Genomic DNA, 20880 nt, shown 5'->3' on the forward strand with positions numbered 1-20880 from the left:
TGTATGCCCGGTGTTGGGTTTGTGTGTAGTCGTCCTGGGATGACGATGTCTTGGCTGGCTGGAGGATAATACCATGAGGGCTGCTTGGTTTCTCTCCTGCCCGAGAGGCTCAGCATGCCACATTCAAGGCAGAACCTCTGTTCCATAAGTGATAGAGTCCCTTCTCATGACTGCACTTGCCAAGTAACTGGGGGGAGCCAAATGAATAACTTACAAAGCCCTGTGTCTGGGAGCTGGTATGGCTTTGGACCTGTGTCTTTTACCAGTGTGAGTACCTCCTGCTCCACTTTCCATCCAGCTCCCTGCTGGTGTGCCTGAGAAGGCAACAGAAGAGGGCCCAAGTATTTGAGTCGCTCCTACCCATGTGGGAGACCAAACTTCTGGCTGCACCTTGGCGCAGCCCTAACCATTTGGGCATTGAACCAGGAAATGAAAGATTGGTCCATGTCTTACTGTCTCTTTGTAATTATGCCTTTCAAATAAATAGTTTTTAAAAACCATTTTATTGGTCTGACTTTGGCATATGGAAAGTTGATTATTAAACATACATAAATCTACATACACACATGCACAAACATGTGCATAATGTTTAAAAAAAAATCCTTATTCACGTTTCATTCTGGTCCTTTTTTATTCCTAGGTTCGCCAAGCAGCATTTCAATCTCTGGGACCCTTCATTTCTACCTTTGCTAATCCATCTAGCTCAGGCCAATATTTTAAAGAAGACAGCAAAAGTTCAGAAGATATCTCAATAGAAGACAAAAATAGGTATTATTTTAAAAGTTGGTTTCCAGTTACTGCTTGTATACCTCATTTGCACTAGTTGGCAATAAGTGTTCTTTTTAGGGCAGTGCTCATAGGTATAGAAATTGGCAAATTTTTTTATACAAAGTTGAAGTGTCTTCTGTTAGTTATGTAATGAATGAGGCGACATATTTGATGCACCACACTTAGTATGTAGCACATAGAATAGTAAATGAAAGAGTCTATAACATTTGAATAAATTCATTTCATACATTATCTACTCAGTGATCTATTTGTTGGTTTTTAGAATATCTAGGGTTAATGATTATGTCATTTAAATTCTGATTTATAAATAAAGAAGTCTTCCTTAGGAATATGTTCGAGATAGTCTATTTGTGTCTTAATTTTCTCTTTCAGACAGTTCGCTTGTGGACCTTGGGTTCTCTGTCTACATGATAATGACTGTAATCTCAAAGGAGAGGGAAAGCATTGAAGTTACTAGTTAGAATATCAATTTTAATGGTGCAGCTATTAAAATCTAACAGGGTGCATTTTAAAATAAATATTTAAGATTCACGTCTGAAATAAGTTAGCCAAAACATAAGTAAAAAAAAGATTCTTCTGAGTTTTATGTGTACATTTTATAATTGATCATATGCTTAAGGAGAATGCAGGTCAGACTTAGAACATGAGCAGTGTGCAGACACGCTTGGCTTGTGCGCTGGAGCAGCTTGTTTGAGGACATGTTCTGGAACAGTCCCTCTGTGATGCTTGGATGGCTGTGGCGACTTATCCGTCCCTTGTCATGACGCTAATGGACGTTTTCTTCTGTAGGTCTTGGTACTGTGATACTTGCTTTCTTGGTGTTTGGGTTTGGCAGTTCTTCCTTTCTTCTGAGCTGCCTGGTTTTACCTTTTGCCCGTTCTCCTGTCCTGCTGAATAGCCAAACACACCTGAAGTACTGTGTTTTGTAAAGGAGGAAAAATCGCTCTGAATCTGTCTGCCTAGGCCGCACAGCCTGTCCGGTGCTCTGAAATCAGCTGCTGATGGTGGGGAGAATGATCTGCTAATTTTTGACGCCAGGGTACTCTTTTACTTTGTATTTAAGTGTGCTGAAGATCAAGGCCTAACTTTTGCTTTAGAGAACTTAAATGTTCAGAGAATTGGAAGTGATGGAGGATGATATGTTTTCTATAAAAGGCCAGGTAGCCAATTTAAAAATTCTGCGTCAGTCACTCAGCTCTGCTTTGTAGTGTGAAAGCAGACATCAGTGTTAGAGAACATATGGATGGGCTGTGCGCCAATAAAACTTTATCAATTGAAAGTTGTTGGTGAAGATGCTGTTGTCAAGGCCCTTTTTGCCGAATACCCACATGTAGCATTATTGAAAGACACGCTGATTCCTTAATTCCTCTCCCATTATAATGAGATGTCTTATTATTAATTTCTATTCATAATTTTTTTTGCTATATTATTGGACTTTAATGGCATGGTGTTGAAAAGAGTTCTTCACTAAGAAAAAAGTTGCTTTGAATATTGTGAAAATTTGACATCCTGGCTTCATAAACTAGTCCTGGGCAGTGTTTCATGTCAGGGTCATTGGTTTGGTTGCTAGCAGCTCTTGTTCTCAAGCTGCCCGAAGGCTGTTCTGTGAGAGAGTTAATGCACACAGGAAATGAGCACCTACTGGGAGCCGGATGGGAAGCCACAGGAGCCTCTTCTGTGTCCTCGGATTCAGGTTTCTGAAGTTAGCAAGGTGCCACTTTATGGATGTGTTATGTCACCCACGTCTTGCATTGATTACTGATTACAAACACCTGACCTGTTGAATCAGGTGTTTCTCCCTCATCCTGAAAATGTTGATGAAGACTGGTCAGTAACAAAATTCAATGTTTGAATTTGCGCTTTACCTTCAGAGAAAGATCAGTGGAACCTTCAGAGTGCTCCCTGTGCGTGCTGCGAGCCTGCCTGGCCCTGCTCTGTGTTCTCGCTGCTGCTGCTGGGCAGCCGCCCTGTCCTGTCGCTCGGCCCAGCCTCATCACTTGCAGCAGGCGTCTCCTGCTCTGTCCAGCAGGCCTGAGCGGCACTGGACGTGCAGCACTGAGCTTTAATCATAGCATTGATCTTGCATTGCTTGCAGCATAGCCCCCAGTCGTCTCTGAGCTCGTGTGGTGTGGCAGTCTCGATTTTTATCTTTAGTTATATGAACATCATCACTAGCCGGGCACATTATGAATTGTTCTGAGAAAATGTGGATGTGGTAAACCTAAAATAACTTTTTTTTGGTCAACATAACATCGTGCCAGGTATGTGAAAATACAATGGAAGACTGTTGGAACTCATCCAGAAGGATTTTTGCTAATTTTATAACTTCATTCGGCAGAATTTGGAAAATGGCGAGTTTGCTTTCATCTCAGAACATAGCATTGCTGTCAACAGGTGTTCCACGCTTGTTCCCGCTGTGAAATACCTGCGCTTGCTTCTCTGGGATGCTCATGGTGAACTATGTGGGCACAAAAGTTGAAAGCTCACTTTTGAAAACTTCTGGCCCACCCACTGATGCTGTTAGGAAGTACACTAATTCTCTCATGTACAATTTTTTATCCCCTTAATTTCAAAGGAATATTTGTTATGTGCAAATCCATTTAGAAATATGAGTAGGGGTCCTGGTGCAGTAGCCTGGCAGCTAAAGTCTTCACCTTGCATGTGCCAAAATGCCATATGGGTGCCAGTTCATGTCCCGGAGGTCCTGCTTCCCATCCAGCTCCCTGCTGTGGCCCAGGAAATCAGTCGAGGACGGCTCAAAGCCTTGGTTGGGACCCTGGACCCGTGTGGGAGACCCGGAAGAAACTCCTGGCTTCCGGGTTTGGATAGGCTCAGTTCCAGGCGTTCTGGTCACTTCTGGAATAAATCATTGGAGAGATCTTCCTCTCTATCTCTCCTCCTCTCTGTATATCTGCCTTTCCAATTAGAAAAATGAATAAATCTTAAAAAGAAAAGAAAGAACTGTGATTAGGGTTGGCGTTTGCCCTTGTCCTAACAGGACATCTGTGCCCCGTGTGCCTGGGTTTGAGTTCTTCCTCAGTTCTGGTTTCAGCTCCTGGAGCAGCAGTGGCTCCATGGCAAAGCTGGGTGAAGTGCCTGACTGCCGTGTTGTGTGGCCCGGCCCGGCCCGTACTACATGGGCGTTGGAGTACAAGTCTGTGCTTAAGACTGTCTGTGTTTTAGAGTTGGCAGTTTGATCTTGCGTTGACTCTTACCCAGCTGCAAAGGAATTGGAGTGTAAAATAATGTCTGCTTTTCCCAGTCTGAAGCTGTGGATGCAGTAACTCCCCCCAGATTTAGTGCAGGAGTTTTTCGTGTGTCTTCTGTTTTTCCATTAAAAAACATGCTACAAGTTTGACATTTTGAGAAACTAATACACTCGTGTTTTTTAGACAAATGAGTGACCTAACTGGTCATTTTCCTCTTAGGTTCGCTGTTAAGAATGGTAAAATTTGATCTCTTTAAAGGTGTATTTGAAAGGCAGGTTACAGACAGAGGGAGAAAGAGAACGCTCATCCATGCGGGGTCTGGAGCCAGAGCCAAGGAGCCGACCCAGGCTGTCCAGTGTGGAGTGCAGTGTCATATCTGCTGGCTCCGCACGCCCCACGGGATTTCAGACTAAACCAACATAAACTGCTCATTCCATTTTTTTCTGTGACCTTTTTGTAGTCCACTCATGATTTCCTTAGTTCGCGTGTTAATTTGTTTTAGCGCACAGGACCAATTCCATAGATATCATGCAGTATAGTAACACTTGCTCATTCTTAGCTGTTTTCTGAATGCCTTGTGGCTATTCTGTTAGCTACCTCGTCCTTGAATTACATTTTTCTTCCCCTTGCCCTCTTAAATACTTACCAGTTCCTCTATTTTAGAAAGATATAGTTTATTTTTTGTTGAAAAGGCAGATTTACAGACAGGAGAATCTTCCCTTCTGATGGTTCACTCCCCAAGGAGCCACAACGGCCAGAGCTGAGCTGATCCGGAGCCAGGAGCTTCCTCTGGGTCTCCAAAGCTGGTGCAGGGTCCCAAAGCCTTGGGCCATCCTCGACTGCTTTCCCAGGCCACAAGCAGGGAGCTGGATGACAAGCAGGATCACCAGGAACAAACTGGTGCCCGTATGGGATCCTGGCACATGTAAGGTGAGGACTTTAGCTGCTAGGCCACTGCACCAGGCCCTTACTAGTACTTTTAAATTCAGCTCATGTCATTTCCTCCAAAGCTCACCTCCTCCCTGCAGGTGCTTTGGGACACGCCCCTGTGTCTGTGAGCTTTGCCCCTGTGTTCCCATCCATGTGCCTCCAGTAGTGATCTTAGCAATTTCTGCATCTCTTTCAAATTGCAATTTTTAGTGCTGATTCCATTTCTGGCTGCTAGTAGGTGCTCAGCAAACGGTAAGATGTTAGATTTAATTAAGCCCCCAAATACAAGAGACAATAAACTTTGGTCCTTTAGTTTAGATAATACATGCCAATATTCAGTGGTGACTTGCACCGTTTGTTCTTATCAATTAAGTCAAGAACTTTGTGTAAACTTTTGGGAGTAGAAATGAAAATTATGGAAGAAATAAAATCTTTTATTTATGCCTGAGCAGATTTTGATATATTCTGTGAGTGAATTAGTGTCTTTTCTGTTGTTAACATCCTTGTATGATGTAAGGAAGCGAACAGACTTTTACCTTGCTATGTGTCACTGGAGCAGAGTAGCAATACAGTGAAGTGGTGTGTATTATACGTTATAGGCGTATAATAGACTTATAGGCGTATATAGACTTGCAGTTAGCAAGTATTTACATCTGAATACAGAACAACTGTTGGGAAAAGAAGCATTGAGTAACGCACACGAACTGCTCAGTTGCAGTTGAAACTTGCGTGAGTGTGTTACCTTTCTTCCAGTAGTTATGTTTATATTTGCATGTTGTTCTTTCTCCCCCCCCAATGGAACAATAAAAGGCTTCAAGATGCTGAAGCTGCAGAGGACACGCTCGCCAGGCCAGAGGATGCCCTGTCTGACCTCAGAGGCACCAGCTGCAGCGTGGCCCTGCAACACGGGGCCCGAGACTGTCCTGCTGAGGTGTGCACGGACGCTCCGGGTGAATTCAGTGTTCCGGTGGACAGTGCTGCACTTTGTACTTTGTCCCCAGAATCTCAAGAAGCAACGAGTAGTGAGAATGATAAGAACCTTGTTGACTGCAAATCAGCATCGCAAGCAGAGGCTGGCAGCCGTGCACAGGAGTCGGCTGTCTTAGATCAGGACTTGTACAACTCTTTCCATTTCTGGAGGACTCCTCTCCCTGAAATAGATCTGGATGTGGAGCTTGAAGAGGACAATGGGAAAAACCTCAGCCCAGAGGAATTGGAAGCAGCTGCTGAGACCCCTGGGCCAGCTTCTGCAAACATCACCGTGGCCACCAGACGGGAGCTCGAGGAAATGATAGAGAATCTTGAGCCCCACATGGACGATCCAGATGTTAAAGGTGAGGGAGACTTGGTTGATACGATGTGGACACAGTGGTGGTTTTTAAAGGAAAAACTGTAGGCTTGTTTTCCATGGAATGTGGTGTTGTAAAGGGTTGAAATGTATTGTTTTTCTCATTGAGAAATGGGAAGTGAGAGGGCACTTGTAACTGGTTCACTTCCTGGTCCTAGAAGGCTGGGAGGCAGAAACCAGGCCCAGGGCTCTCCCAGGGAAAGTGGCACGCAGAGTGCCTTCACTGTTCACCTTCCCCCAGGGTTTCTGCACGAAAAAGAAGCTGGAGTTAGGAGCTGGGGACCAACCCGCTTCTGCATTGTGAGACATGAGCAGTTCAGCCAGCTCTTTTTTTTTTTTTAATTAACAATCTGTTTTTTTTTTTTTTTTTAGAGAGTTGGAGAGAGAGAGAGATCTCCTCCAACCGTTGGTTTACTCCCTAGATGACCTCACGGTGAGGGTTGAGCCAGAACAAAGCCAGGAGTCAGGAGCCAGGAGCTTCTTCCAAGGTCTCCTATGAGGCTGATGGTGCTTTTCCAAGGCCATTAGCTGGGATCAGAAGTGGACCAGCCAGGATATGAACTGGTTCATACTGCTGCTTAACTTGCTCTATCACAGTGCCAGCCCCCTTATGTTTAATTTATCTGTTGTTTATTTGAGAGGCAAAGAGGTAGCATTTTTTAGTCTGATAACTTTTCCTTGAGTTGCGTATTATTACCTGATTCCTCTTAACAAAGGCCTTACTGGTTATTCCTAAAGCTCATGTCTGAAAATAAAACGTTGTCTGCTATTAGATGAATATGTGTTCTAAGTATGGCAGTAGGGAAAAAATGAAGAGACATTTCTCATTCATTGTAGAAAAAGAGTTGAAGTTAGTTGGGCAAGTGCCTGGTGAAGATGTTGTTTCCGCTTCTTGGAAACCTTAACTTTCTTGGTAACTGTGTAATCCCTCAAGAGAAATTTAGAATGTCGTTTGCAGCAGGAAACAACTTGGAGAAATCCGTGACTACAGCTCTTCACAGCTCCCATCACTGGAGTTTTTCTTTTGCCGAATGGCATGTAAAGCGAAGCAGGCAGCAGGTGGCCGCCTCGCGTCTGTCCCCTCCCCTGACGCTTTTAGGTTGGCCCTTGTGTCAGCGGTACCTTCCTTTTCATTTTTTCTAAAGCACAACAAGCAAAGCACTGAGTATTTTCAGTGAATCTTTCCCTCTTACAGTGGATACCTTAAAAGCTTTATTGTCGTAGCTTCACTCCTCAGTTTGAGCTCATGTCATTTTTTTTTTCTAAGATTCACTTATTTATTTGAAAGTAAGCATTACAGAAAGAGGCAGAGACACGGGGACACAATCTTCATCTGCCAGTTCACACTCTAGGAACTCATGATGGCCTGGACTTAGCCAGGACAAAGCCAGGATCCAGGAGTTTGCTCTGGGCTTCCCACGTGGGTGACAAGGGCCCGAGCATTCAGGCCATCTGCTGCTCCTTCTCCCAGGCCGTTAGCAGGGAGCTGGACAACCAGGACACACACACACACACACACACACACACAGAGCACGTGTTGGCTGCCAGCATTGCATGCAGCTGGTAAGGGGCTTTGCTTGCTGCCCCACAAGGCTAACCTCCCCCTCCCCATAACGTTGGTGCTTGGCCCCACCAGTTTCTGGATTGTATGACAGCTCACAGTACAGGAAGCACTGAGATTTTGTGCTAGTTTTTGCTTATTTTTTAAGTTTGATTTTATTTGGAGGAGATTTACAGAGAGAAAAGGAGGGAGGGAAGAAACAGACATCTTCTATTTTTCAGATGACTGTTTTGGCTTTGTCTGAGCCGGTCCAAGCTGGGGACCCTGACTTCGTCCATCCTCTACTGTTTCCAGGCGCATTAGCAGGGAGTTGAATGTGAAGTGGAACAGCTGGGAATCCAGCTGGTGCTCATAAGGGATGCAGATGCTGCAGGCAGCAGCTTAATCCACAGTGCCACAATATGTCCCCTCTTATTTTTTTTCTTGAAGTCTGTTTTTGATGGGAAGTAGAGGTTGCCAGCGGTAAGCCTGCTCTGGGAGTTGTCATGGTAGGCAGCTGGGTCTCTGATATAGTAGGGTGTTCAGAACTAGTAACCGGAAATAAAGTACATAGTTTAAATGGTTTATTTTTTTGTTTGCTTGTTTGTTTTGTTTTGTTTTTGCACCCGAACAAATAAACTATGTTTGTTTTTTAAGAAGATGTGGATGTACGAATTTCAGTATATGACTTTGTCTCAGAAGATGACATACACTGTTGAAACTAAAGTTGAACTGTAAGTTTAGACGCAGCAGTGGAGAAATTGGAAGACAAATGCCATTTCTAACTCAGCTCTTGGACCTGCCACATTTAAGCTTGCCACCAGCCTGTTTGTTCATAGCGGTGATATGCCTGTGACACATTCGACAGCACTTGTCTTGTGCTGCTGTGTGCCAGGCACCGTCCCAAGCGTTAAATACAAGCATAGAAGAAGACATTTAAACTGAAACTGTACCTGGTGTGTGTCAGTGCCGGCTTCCACAGTGACGCTGGAGGGCAGGTGGGCAGTGTTGGCGGGGTCTGCCCATAGGCTGCACCTTTCCTTCAACACTTGATTTTACAGAAATCTGAAGACACAATTAGTCTCTTAAGTAATGGTGCCTTGGTTTTTCTACATTTTGGAAGGTGTTCTGAATTTTAAAGGGGTGCACCTTGGTTTTTTTGGTGCCTTATCCTTTGTAATTCTGCCACTGTGGTCAGTCCTTGTCTTCAGGCTGTCAGGAGTTATCTTTGTCTTTCCAAGTCAGAACTTTAATCCACAATTGAGAATTGAGCTCTGACCAGGAAGTGACATAAAGTTAGGTTACGTGTGTGTGTGTGTGTGTGTGTGTGCGCGCGCGCCTTGATCAGTGCCCTGGGAGAGTCAAGGAGGACTCGCTGCTGGATGCCCAGAATGTTACATGTCTGTCAGCTCTTATGTCTGCCCTGATCAGTGCCATGGGAAGCAAGAGAAGGTCTAGGATGTTGTTGTAAGGGCAATTTTCATCTTGCTGACTTAAATCTCACCTTGCTAAAAACAGGTGGATCGGTTTGTTTTTCATTTTTTAAGTTCTTAGGGTTTTTTTCTCTTTAAAAATATGCATTCATTTGAAGGGCTGGATGCCAAGGGGAGATTGTGGATCTATTTTCCATTCCCTGGTTCACTCCCCCAAACAGATGCAGTAGCTAGGGCCGGTCCAGGCCACAGCCGAGAACCTGGAGCCACATTCAGGTCTCCCACATGGCTGTCCAGTACTCGGGCTCTCCTCCACTGCTGGGATACTCAACCAGGCCCTTTGACGTGGGTGCAGGCTGTGTCTGACGCTCCTGTAAGACGCTCCTCTCAGAGCCTACCACTTCTAGAGCAAAATAGGCCCAACAGAGGAAGCGGTACAAGGAGTGAGAGATGTCCTTTGCCAGACTGCCTGGGGACTTTGAGGTTTTTCTTTCTTGCCTGCTCTTTGGGTTGTTGAGGGTTGAGCTGAGCCCTTTGAGAGTATGAACAGAGTTGTCAGTGTCCAGCTTGTTCTCCCACAGCTGTATTCATAGGCTGCCGAACGGATGAGCTGCCAAAGTTCCCAAAATGTGAATTTGCAGGGCAGGCATCTGTCACAGGGGTGGATACTGGAGATTGGTGGTGTGGTCCAATAGGTGGAGTCCCTCCTCGTGACGCCACATCTGTAGGAGTGCTAGCCTGCACCCCAGCCATCCAGCTTCCTGCCAATGTAACTGGCCCAAGTGTTGAGATTGCACCACCCCACTGGGAGCCTGGATGGAGTTCCTGCCCTGCACACCCCCCAGCCAGGCCATTTTAGCCATTTAGGGAAGAAGCCAACAGATGACAGATATCTCCCCTCCATCTTTGTCTGGAAGTAGAGATGCACACTGCATTGTATCCTCACATCTGGATATGACAGTTTCCATTTCACAGTTACTATACATCCCCTTAAATGAAAAATCACAATGCAAAATCAGCAACAGGAAGAAAAATAGAAATTTACATTGCCATGAAGTTAAATAACATGCTACTAGATATAATCGTCTCCATTTCACAGCTACTATACATCCCCTTAAATGAAAAGCCACAAAACAAGATCAGCAGCAGGAAGAAAAAAGAAATTAACAATACCATAAAGTTAAATAACATGCTGCTGAATGACTAATGTGTCGCTGAAGAAATGAAAAAGAAAATCAAGAACCTTGATTTTCAAGGTTCATTTCTTGATTTTCAAGAATCATTTTCTTGAAGAAAATGATCTATTTGAAGAGATTAAAATTTTAAAAAATCAAAATCCATGAGATACAGTTTCCGCTGGTCTTTGTTGGTGAGATATGTCTCCTGTAGGCAACAAATAGATGGGTTTTGGCTTTTTAAAAAAATCCAGATCACTAATCTGACATTTGATTGATGAGTTTAAGCCGTTTACATTCAGGATTAGTACGAATGGGTGGTAATTTGGTCCTGTCATTTTAGCAATGGGTTATTCATTGATTTAGTCTTCTAGTCTTCTAGTCTTTACTGGGATGTTCTCCCCGTTTGCCTTTTGTCTGTGGAGAAAATCTTGAAGGTATCATTTGTAGGGCAGGTTTGGAAGAGGCAAATTCTTTTAACTTTTCTTTGTTGTGGAGGAATTTTATTTCATTTTTAAAGACAAAGGAAAGTTTTGCTGGGTACAATATCCTGGGCCGACAATTTTTTCTTTTAGAATCTGGAATATGTCACTTCATTCTCTTCTTGCCTGTAGAGTTTCCTGTGAGAGGTCTCCTGTGAGTTTAATTGGCATTCCTTTATATGTCAGTTGATTTTTTTCATGAGCACATTTAAGGATCTTTTCCTTATGTTCGATTGAAGAGAGCTTGATAATCATGTGTCTTGGTGAAGATTGCTTTTGATCAGGCCTGTTGGGAGTTCTGTGCCCCTCCTGGATGGTGTTTCCCAATTCTTTCTCCAGATTAGGGAAAATTTCCCTTATTATTTCATTAAATTCATTTGTAAACCCAGCTTCTCTTTCTGCACCTTCCGGGACTCCCATAACTCTTACATTTGGCCATTAAATAGTGTCTTTTAATTCTTGAATTCTTTTTTTTTTTTAGCTGGACCCAGCTCTGCTTCCAGCTTTTTGTTTGTTTCCCCCTGGTGACAGGAAATATCTTCCAATCCTGAGATTCTTTCTTCTACCTCCTCCATTCTATTTAGGAGACTCCCCACTGTACTTTTAGTTTGTTCCACTGTATTCTTCATTTCTGATATATCAGCTTTCATTTGATTCACTGCTGTTATTTGCTGTGTAACATATTCCTTGAATTCCTTGAATGCCTGGTTCATGTACTTCTCATTGTTAATAGGAAGCTATGTAACAAGTATTTTAAATTCTGTATCCCCCTTTTTCTCGATGTCTTCCTCAGTGAATTCTGAGGTTGTCAAAGGGTTTTGCTGCTTTGCAGGGGAGTCTTCAGTAATATTCATTGTGCCACAGTCTCCTTTGCTTTTGGTCATTGTACTTCCGGTTATCAGATTCTTCTCCTTTGGGGCAGGCTTCTAAGCTCTGTCACCCACAGGTCTACAGTTCAGTTTTACTTATTGCAATTGGTACCTGGTACTTTCTTTGCAGTCACTTGTGCTACTCCCTCCAGCGAGTTCCAGGTCTGGGTTCTTCTTATGTTAGACTTCCACCATAATCTCCACAGCCCCAGCTCCTGACTCGCCACTCTCCACCTCCTGTGATACTGTGCTGAGGCTGCACCATTGTCTATAGATAGATTCTTTTTCAATAGATTCTTTCCCATTTTAGGCTCAGTGGGAAAGCTGAGCTTTTTAGCACTCCTGGTTAGAAAAATCGTTAGAATCAATGAATTATAATTTTAGGGATTTGTGACTAATCCTTGGTACAGTTTATGAAAGAGTTAGAGATCAGGAAAGATGAGCTCAGCTCCGCTGACCACCTCAAGAAAGAAGTAAATGCAGTGATTCCCGGAGGTCCCCATTGCCAAGCGTGTGTCACTCGGGACTGTGGCTCTTCATAACTCTTAGGCTTCAATGAACCAAATCTGTTTGGCTGGTCTGCTGTCTCTGGGTCTTCTGTAAGTGTGTGCCAAAGTTGTTTGGTTTTTCTCACTGGGATCATATTGGCCTGTATGTGGCTGGCAAAGCATGGACAGTCCGAGACTTAAGAAAACCAGCAGCAGATTCCAGGGGCGCCACTCCCTGATGTGTGTTTCTGATTCCTTGCTGCCTCACTAGTTCCCGGATTTCAGTCTGTGCTGCAGGTGAAATGCATGTTTTGACGAAGACGTGTGTTGCGTTCCCTTTACCCTCCAGGGTGGACTCTGAGCATGTCAGCGGCCACTGAGCTGGATGGCAGTGTGCTTACTGTGTTCCGTCGTCTTTGGGACACTTTTTTGACACTGCCAGGTTCACATTGTAGGTCACTTTGTGTGATTTTACAAACAAGATTAACATGGGCAGAATGAAGGGAAGTACTTGTCCACTTGGAGGTAAATGGCCTACTAGTAAGTCACCTTCTGTGAAAGCTCTGATTGGTTACTTCCCAGGGCACAGAGCTGCAGGGCCACAGGGCCCGCATGCACACACCCTGTGCATTGCGCGGCACCGAGCACTCAGCCTGTCTGTATCGCAGTGTTTTTCACACTGTTTTATTTTGGTTGGGTTGCGAGGTACAAACTGCAGCTACAGTTCTGCCAAGAATGAGGGTACTCCATTAGTACTTTGCACGACACTCAGTTACTGGATTTAGGCAATAGTGACCTTCTAGAGAAGAATTTTCTGTCTGCGTCTTGCCTCTCCATTACCAGTACTTAATGGGTTTAAACAGGAAAAATGTTATGTTAGACTGTATCCTACAGCACTTAACTGGTTCATTTAAATGTGAATGTTAAGCATTCCTATTTGAAGCCTGCAAGTGGATTGTTATTTGGAATAAGTGGTAAGCGGTTGTTTTTTGTTTCTGTTTTTGCTGAATTTCAGATTTATTTGTGGTTGGAAGTTAGACAAGTTTTTTTTTTCTTAATTTTTACTCACCTTTGTAAGGAGATTTAAGAACCACTACTTTTCTGCAAGCAAGACAGTGTTCATTGGGGATCCCTAAGTTTGGGACAAGGTATGAGTTTCATTTTCAAAGAGAAATTATGGGAAGATGGAGTGGGATGGAGCTGTGAGATACTGAAACCGTTGTCATTGCCATTGTTTTGTGTTGGCAGGGTGTGAGTGGCTGCTGCTCTGCTAAGATAGCGTAGTAAGTAAGCCTTGCCAGTCTGATTCCTGCACTAGCAGACCTAGTGACTCACCCTGAACACGACTCCGCTAATACCCTGGAGGTGCCTCCAGCGATTAGATAGCCTCTCCCCTCATACTAACGCAGAATCATGTACAGTAGTGGATACACGTTTCATCTCATGAAAGCATAATTCGTTTTCTACTTTTGCCTCTCGAGAACTAATGATTTACCACAGTAGAAGTTTTTTGTTGTTTTTTTTTTTCAGCTTTTTGATGACAAAACCAAAAATTTACACATTTCATTGGTAGTGTATAAAGCAAGTGGAGAAAGACCTGTTTGAACCGTGAGCGTGCTCACCCGTGTCCTTATCCCACAGCCCAGGTGGAGGTGCTGTCCGCTGCGCTACGCGCGTCTAGTCTGGATGCCCACGAGGAGACCGTCAGCATAGAGAAGAGAGGCGATCTGGAAGATGATCTGAGTATAAATGAGCTACCAAACTGTAAAATAAGCCACGATGATACTGTGCCTTTAATCAGCGATGCCATTGAGGTGAGGAGCCCAGTCCAGTGTTGCCCACGAGTGGGAACTGCTGCGGTCAGAAGTCTCTGGGCCGGGAGGAGTTACAGCTCATTACCCTGTCTTCACACCTTCTGTTTGTTGCCGGGTCTTCAGCTCTTCCGTTTGCACAGAAGAACATTGATCCTTGGTCACCATGGCCAGTCCTTTTAAATGCACATAGCTCACTGCAGTGAAATAGTCTTACTGCAAACAAAGCCCTGTATCAAGGATAATTAACTCTGTCCTTTTCTTTTTGGAGAGGTGCTTTGTTTCCGATGGGACCATTTCACTGCAGTGAACAGCACAGTTTTCTGAGTGGAAGATCGGGACTTGAGGCCACGGTGCAGAGGGCCAGTGGCATTATCTGGACTCTGGAGTGTGAGGGTGGGTACCGAAAGGCACTAGCACGTCTGTGCTGCCAGCCTGTAGCGCTTCTGTACAGCCCTTCCCCCATTCCCCTGCTCTGTTCCCATCGAGCCGTGTGATTTGCTAGGGGTATCTCTTACCCCTGTCATGTAAAAATGGAGGAAGAAAACACCCCTGCATATAAGGTGTGGAGGGTCCCAGGTCATAGCTGCTTCACAGGAGGCCCTGCAGAGGGGCCCCCACACACACAGCAGGTGGCAGGAACACCCCTGCATATAAGGTGTGGAGGGCCCCAGGTCATAGCTGCTTCACAGGAGGCCCTGCAGAGGGGCCCCCCCGCGCACAGCAGGCGGTGGGCAGCTCCAAAGCGCATAGGTGGTTCTGTTTGTATTTCGTTAGATGACATCTGCTACAGTTAGGAAGCTTCTGAATAAAATCCTGAACCTTGATTTGGAGATTTGAGCATTATGACCTATCTGCTTTTCAGGACGGTTGAGGTTTTGCTTTTTCACTGTTAAAATAGGCATTTGTGAAAGTAGACAGTTACAGCCTTGGTTAGAAGTAGTAGCAGGAGCACTGTGTCTGATGCCTGACGTCTCTAAAGCAGTTAACTAAAAGAGCCCTCTCAACGCCAATACTCTTGTTTTCTGGAACTATTTTCATGCCTTTTAGCAAGTTTGATTTAAGGGAAGGGGCGTTTAGGAGAAATCAGTTATCTTTATAAACTCGGAAGTAGGACAGTGTTGCAGTGTTAGTGTTCTGGCGCCCTGCTGAAAGGTGAGCAGCCTAGTGAGGTGAAGCGGGGAAGGCGTGCACACAGGACAGCACTCTAACCGGGCCTTCCTTCCTGCAGACTATGGACTCCTCCCTTCACTACAGCCATAATGACTCAGACCTGAGCACCCACAGCAGTTTCAGCCCTGAGGAGGAAAGGAAATCCAAAGTCCAAGTAAGTGACCAGCCCTTTCTTCATTAGAGATGTTTGCTTTGAGTTTTAATGATAATTCTTTGTTTTTGGATGATGTTTACATAGTTGAAAGAGATAGTTGCCCATGTTGACCATCCGTTAGGACGAGGAGAGTCGAGAAATGGGGGAAAGTAGATGAGACAACTGCCTCCAATCTCTTTTTTTTTTTTTTCTTCCTGTTATCTGGGGAGAGTGGGGGGAGAAGGAGACAGGACCACTCCCAGCAGCACAGCTGCATCGGTACCCAGGAATTGGACGACCACCTGGTGTCACTTCAGGGTCCCTGATCGGAGCATGTTCTGAGGGTACGGCATAAGTGGTTTCAGTAGTTACATGATGCTGTTGATTTTGTTGCTCCGAGCTTGAGGAAATTCTTCCAAGGTCCATTGGCTGGCATAGTCCACCTTAAAGTCTCCATTCACCCAGAAATTTGCTGTCGAAGCTTGACCAGGAGAGCTTTCCGATTTGTTCTACCTTCTGTGGTACTAGACGTCCTCTGCAGGCCTCGATGAAGAGGTTGTCATGTCCTCCGTGAGCATCTGGGAATGCTGTCCGCTGTACGTGTCGTGGCAGTCATGAAGACCTGGTCCTGACACATGCACAGTCAGACCGTGATCCCGTGACTTTTCCCATGGCTGCTCTTCTGAGTTCATTGGTGCAGTTGGGGAGTTTGGGAATCCCCAAAGAAACCTTTCCTGAGCTGATCCCAGACCCAGCTCCTGTGTGTGCTAGTCGGTGTGGGGTCAGGCTCAGTCCATCACTGACATTAGCTTACATACCTGTTGCAGTCAGTCTGATCATTTCTGTCTCCAGCCCCATCTCATATGCAAAGCAACGGATGCTAGGGCCTAGCCTGACCCTGCCCACCACGCACACCAGTGGGAACTGCAGCCCAATAACCCCCACCAGCCCTGCCCCAGCCCTGCTTCTTGAGCATGCCATTTGACTCTTACATACATCAGTGAGCATTGGAGCTTAGCTCAGCCCAATGACCCCACTGTCCAGCCCACATTCATTCACTGGTAGGTGCTACCATCTGTCCAGCCAAGCCCACCTCCAGCCCTGGTTCTCATGCTCACCTGTGGGATCTGCAGCTCATCAGATGGGTGCTGGCCGTGTCCTTATTGGGCCTGCTCCCAGGCCCGGATCTCATACTTTCCAGGTGTTTCTATGGTATAGCCTGACACGACTTGCCCCCCCAGTCCTAGCACCTGGTATCTAATGCTGCAGCAGAACCTGCCCAGCCCGTCTCTCCCCCTAACCCAGCTTATATGTAGGCCAGTGGATTCGTAGTCCTGCCCAGCCTTATCTGCCCCCAGTTCCAGCTCTCTCATGCTCAGCAGCGGAAGCAGTGGCCCTGCTGGGGAACCCCCACAGCTCCCCATTGGGCTTGTTCTTCATCCTAGATTTTATGTGTGCTGGTAGGAACTGCAGCCTAGACTGGCATGGCTCGCCTCACCTCGGGATTCACCAGCAAGTGCTGCAGCGTGACTGCCTGGCCTGCCACTAGTCCCAGCTCGTGCTGGTGGGTGCTTTAGCCTCGCCCATTCCAGCCCTAATGTGAACTGGCTGGGATTGTGGCCCAAACCAGCCTGTCCTGCACTCTGTTCTAGTTCTTATATCTGCCAGCGGGTGCTGTGAACTAGCCTGGTCTGGGCTGCTCCCAGCCTTGATTCTTGGGCTCCCCTGCAGGGACTATGTCCTGACAATGGAGTTCCCTAAGCTTCTGTATCAGGTCACCTCCCCATGAAAGATCTCATGTACACCCGTAGTTTTTTGCCCTACCTGACTTGGCCCACCTCCTGTCCTGGCAGGTACACCCGTTTCGACTCTTATTATTGGGTGTTACAGCCCAGTGCTGCCTGGTCCATCCCCCAGTCCCAGCTCTTGCATGGTCTTACTGGGTGCCAAGACCTAGCCCAGCCTGTCCTACACACACCCTGACTCTAGGGAGAACCAGTGGGTGCTGGAAGCTTACTCTAACCAGTCCAGCACATCCCAGAACCAGTCCACACCTGTGCCAGGGGATACTGTAGCCATGTCTAGCTAGGTGTACTTCCTGCATTCTGGCTCACCTGTGGGAACTGTAGCACCCCTTTAGCTCCCCAACCAGCCTTGCTCCCAGCTACAGGTCTTACACAATGCTGATGGTTGTTCTGCCCCATCCCAGCATAGCTAATCATCCATCTTGGCCTTTACCGTCAAATGTTGCAGCCTAGCCTGGCCCGACGCTTGTCACAAGTCTTGCTGGTAGGTGCTGCAGCCAAACCCTGCCAGTCTGCCCCCATCCCTGACTTTTTTTTTTTTTTTTTAAGATTTTATTATTATTATTATTGGAAAGCCGGATATACAGAGAGGAGGAGAAACAGAGAGGAAGATCTTCCATCTGATGTTTTCACTCCCCAAGTGAGCCGCAACGGGCCGGTACACGCCGATCCGATGCTGGGACCAGGAACCTCTTCCAGGTCTCCCACATGGGTGCAGGGTCCCAAAGCTTTGGGCTGTCCTCGACTGCTTTCCCAGGCCACAAGCAGGGAGCTGGATGGGAAGTGGAGCTGCTGGGATTAGAACCGGTGCCCATATGGGATCCCGGGGCTTTCAAGGCGAGGACTTTAGCCACTAGGCCAAGCCGCAACGGGCCCGCCCATCCCTGGCTTTAACACAAACTGGTTGGTGTGATAGCCTGGCCTAGCCCTGTCCAGTCTGCCCCCTTGTCTCCAGAACTAGCCCTGTACACAAGTGCCAATAAGTGAAACAGTTGTGCCAGGACTGACCAAAACCCAGCCTTAACTCGGTGTGCTCACCAGTGAGAATGACGGCCTACCAGGGTTGTTCCCCAAGTCTCCTCACCAGGTCCACTCCCAGACCCAGATGTCAGGCATGCCAGCACGTGCTAGGCCCTTACCCAGCACAGTCTGCCCCCTAGTCTTGGCCTTTGTCTGTGCTGTGGATGTTGCTGCCTAGGCTGCCCCACCCCCAATTCTTGGGTGCACCTGTGGGGGCTACAGCCTGGACTGTTCCCAGCTGTCGGCAACGCCCGCGTCACCACGTACCCCGAGCCGAGTGGAGGGACTAGGGTTACAGAAAGACAACACACAAGACAACACGCAGTGGGTCACTCTTGTAAACAGAATGCCATTTATTTGGGGTAAGCAGGCCTCTTTTTTTTTTTTTTTAAAGATTTATTTTATTTTTATTACAAAGTCAGATGTAGTGAGAGGAGGAGAGATAGAGAGGAAGTGGAGCTGCCGGGACCAGAACCAGCGGCCATATGGGATCAAGGCGAGGACCTAGCCACTAGGCCACGCTGCCGAGTCCAAGCAGGCCTCTTTTATAGTCTTCCTAGTTCCTCCCAGTATTATTCCAGTGCTCAGGCAACTCCTAAGCTCCCCTGGGGGCATCTTAAGAAAGGGAAGCAGGGAAGAGGAACTTGCGGTCAAGCCAGGGGCTAAAATGCATTAGGCCAAGATTGCCCATTCTGTTACCCCTTAGAAACAAGCTAAGCTGTGGAGTTAACCCTTGGGAGGCGGGGGTCTGCGCCCAGCCACAGTGCCCATGAGTGTTGGTGAGTTCTCTGGTCATGCCTAGCTCAGCCCATCACCACCCCCAGCCCTTGAGCATGACAACAGTTATTGCAGTTCCACAAGGGTGAGCCCACGATCCTCCACGAAATCTGCTCTTTTACTCAGTTTTCTCATGGTTAGTGTCTTGGACCAGCCAGACATGATCCACCCCCCATGTCCTGACACTCGCCTCCAGCTGTGGCTTTTGCGTGCACCAACACGCGGTGGTTGTGCGAACCAGCCCAGGTCTCCCTTGTGGGCATGTGTATTGGTTTCGCCTCAAAAGGTACTGTGGTTTCTGTCCTCTAAACCACTTGATCTTAGCCCCCTGTAGTAGCCTGGTTGGCAGAAGTCCCCCAGAAGTCGCTCGGTGCCTGCCACATTCTCCCTCAACAGCCTTCCCTCCCACACATCTCCAGACCCACTTCCTGAGCAGTCCAGAGCCCCCATTCCTGGTCCTCTGGTGATGTGCTCTGCTGTGTCATGCCAGCCTGGGGCCCTGCCTGCCTGTCTGTGCCCACACACACTCACACGTGGGTTCCCTGACCCTGTCTGCTGTCATGCGGGCATCTTCTCCCCTCATATCTTAAAAAAAAATATATATATATATATATATACGTAGGTAACTGTGCTGGCACAGTGGTATAGTTAACACAGATTTGGCCTTGACCAGGGCCAGAATGCCTGCCAGCGGTTAGCTGCTTTTCTCCCAGCACTGTAACACTGAGGTACAGTGCAACCTAGGATGTTGCCTGCAGCTAGGAGATTTCCTTTCCTCCTCAGGGCTGAAACTGCTGTGGGTGCTCAGGTCTGAGTCATTATGGCTGTAGTGAAGGGAGGAGTCCACAGTCTGCAGGAAGGAAGGCCCGGTTAGAGTGCTGTCCTGTGTGCACGCCTTCCCCGCTTCACCTCACTAGGCTGCTCACCTTTGAGCAGGGCGCCAGAACACTAACACTGCAACACTGTACTACTTCCGAGTTTATAAAGATAACTGATTTCTCCTAAACGCCCCTTCCCTTAAATCAAACTTGCTAAAAGGCATGAAAATAGTTCCAGAAAACAAGAGTCAGTAGAACATGTAGTAACCTGCTTACAACAAGGCATTGAGAGGACTCTTAATTCCTCTTTAAAAGCCGCTCAGACCTGGTTTAGTCTTTCTTTATGATGAGTGTCTTTTTTTTTTTTTCCCAACTTTTCATGATTTTAATGGGTCTACATATTGAACTATTCAATTCATTTTGTCTTTTTTTTTTAATTTTTATTAATATTTTGCATTATGTGACAGTTTCATAGGCTCTGGAAATCCCCCCACCCTCTCTCTCCCCTCCCCCCTGGTGGATTCCTCCACCTTGATGCAGCATTACAGTTCAAATTCAATCAAGATTCTTTCCTTGCAAACATATACCAAGCATGGAGTCCAGCTACTTATTGTCCAGATGGGTTGAACAGTTTCTTGGGGAGACCATTTCTGGTCCGAAGTCAGAGCTGGTAGAATATCATCCCAGTCAATTAAGAGTCCCAATATAACATCAACAGCAATTTGCAATATTATGGAATTGACATGGTTTTGAGTAACCAGTATGTTAAAAAACAAAAAAAAAAACAAACAAAAAACAATATGATGAGTGTTTTTAATGTTGAGACGAGCTTGCCGAAGGTCCTTCGCTCCCCGTTGCTCTGGGGTCCCATGCTTCCTCAGTACGCCACAGGCCTCAGTTCCCGGGCATCCCCCACAGAGCTCTGCGCGCGCCAGAACTTCCACAGGTGCCCTCATTCCGTGGTTCCTCGTATTCGTGGAAATATCCATGCATACACTTACATATTTTATGAAAGATAGTTAAATTTCCATCCAGTTCAGATAGTTTGGTATGGTTTTTTAAAAACAAGTTGCTCGTTTT

The 20880-nt window shown here is 46.3% G+C and overlaps 1 protein-coding gene across 6 annotated transcripts in view; it reads left to right on the forward strand.

Moving 5' to 3' along the window:
- PPP4R1 (protein phosphatase 4 regulatory subunit 1) overlaps nt 1–20880 on the forward strand; it is a 79034-nt gene that overhangs the window by 48168 nt on the left and 9986 nt on the right. For all 6 annotated transcript variants that reach the window (XM_058676840.1, XM_058676839.1, XM_058676841.1 and 3 more), the window contains 4 exons: nt 641–768; nt 5739–6262; nt 13905–14077; nt 15306–15401. In XM_058676840.1, the coding sequence (XP_058532823.1) occupies nt 641–768; nt 5739–6262; nt 13905–14077; nt 15306–15401 (921 nt within the window). The remainder of the gene's footprint in view (nt 1–640; nt 769–5738; nt 6263–13904; nt 14078–15305; nt 15402–20880) is intronic.

The sequence above is a fragment of the Ochotona princeps genome, chromosome 18 (assembly GCF_030435755.1).
Source record: "Ochotona princeps isolate mOchPri1 chromosome 18, mOchPri1.hap1, whole genome shotgun sequence".
Classification (NCBI taxonomy): Eukaryota; Metazoa; Chordata; class Mammalia; order Lagomorpha; family Ochotonidae; genus Ochotona; species Ochotona princeps.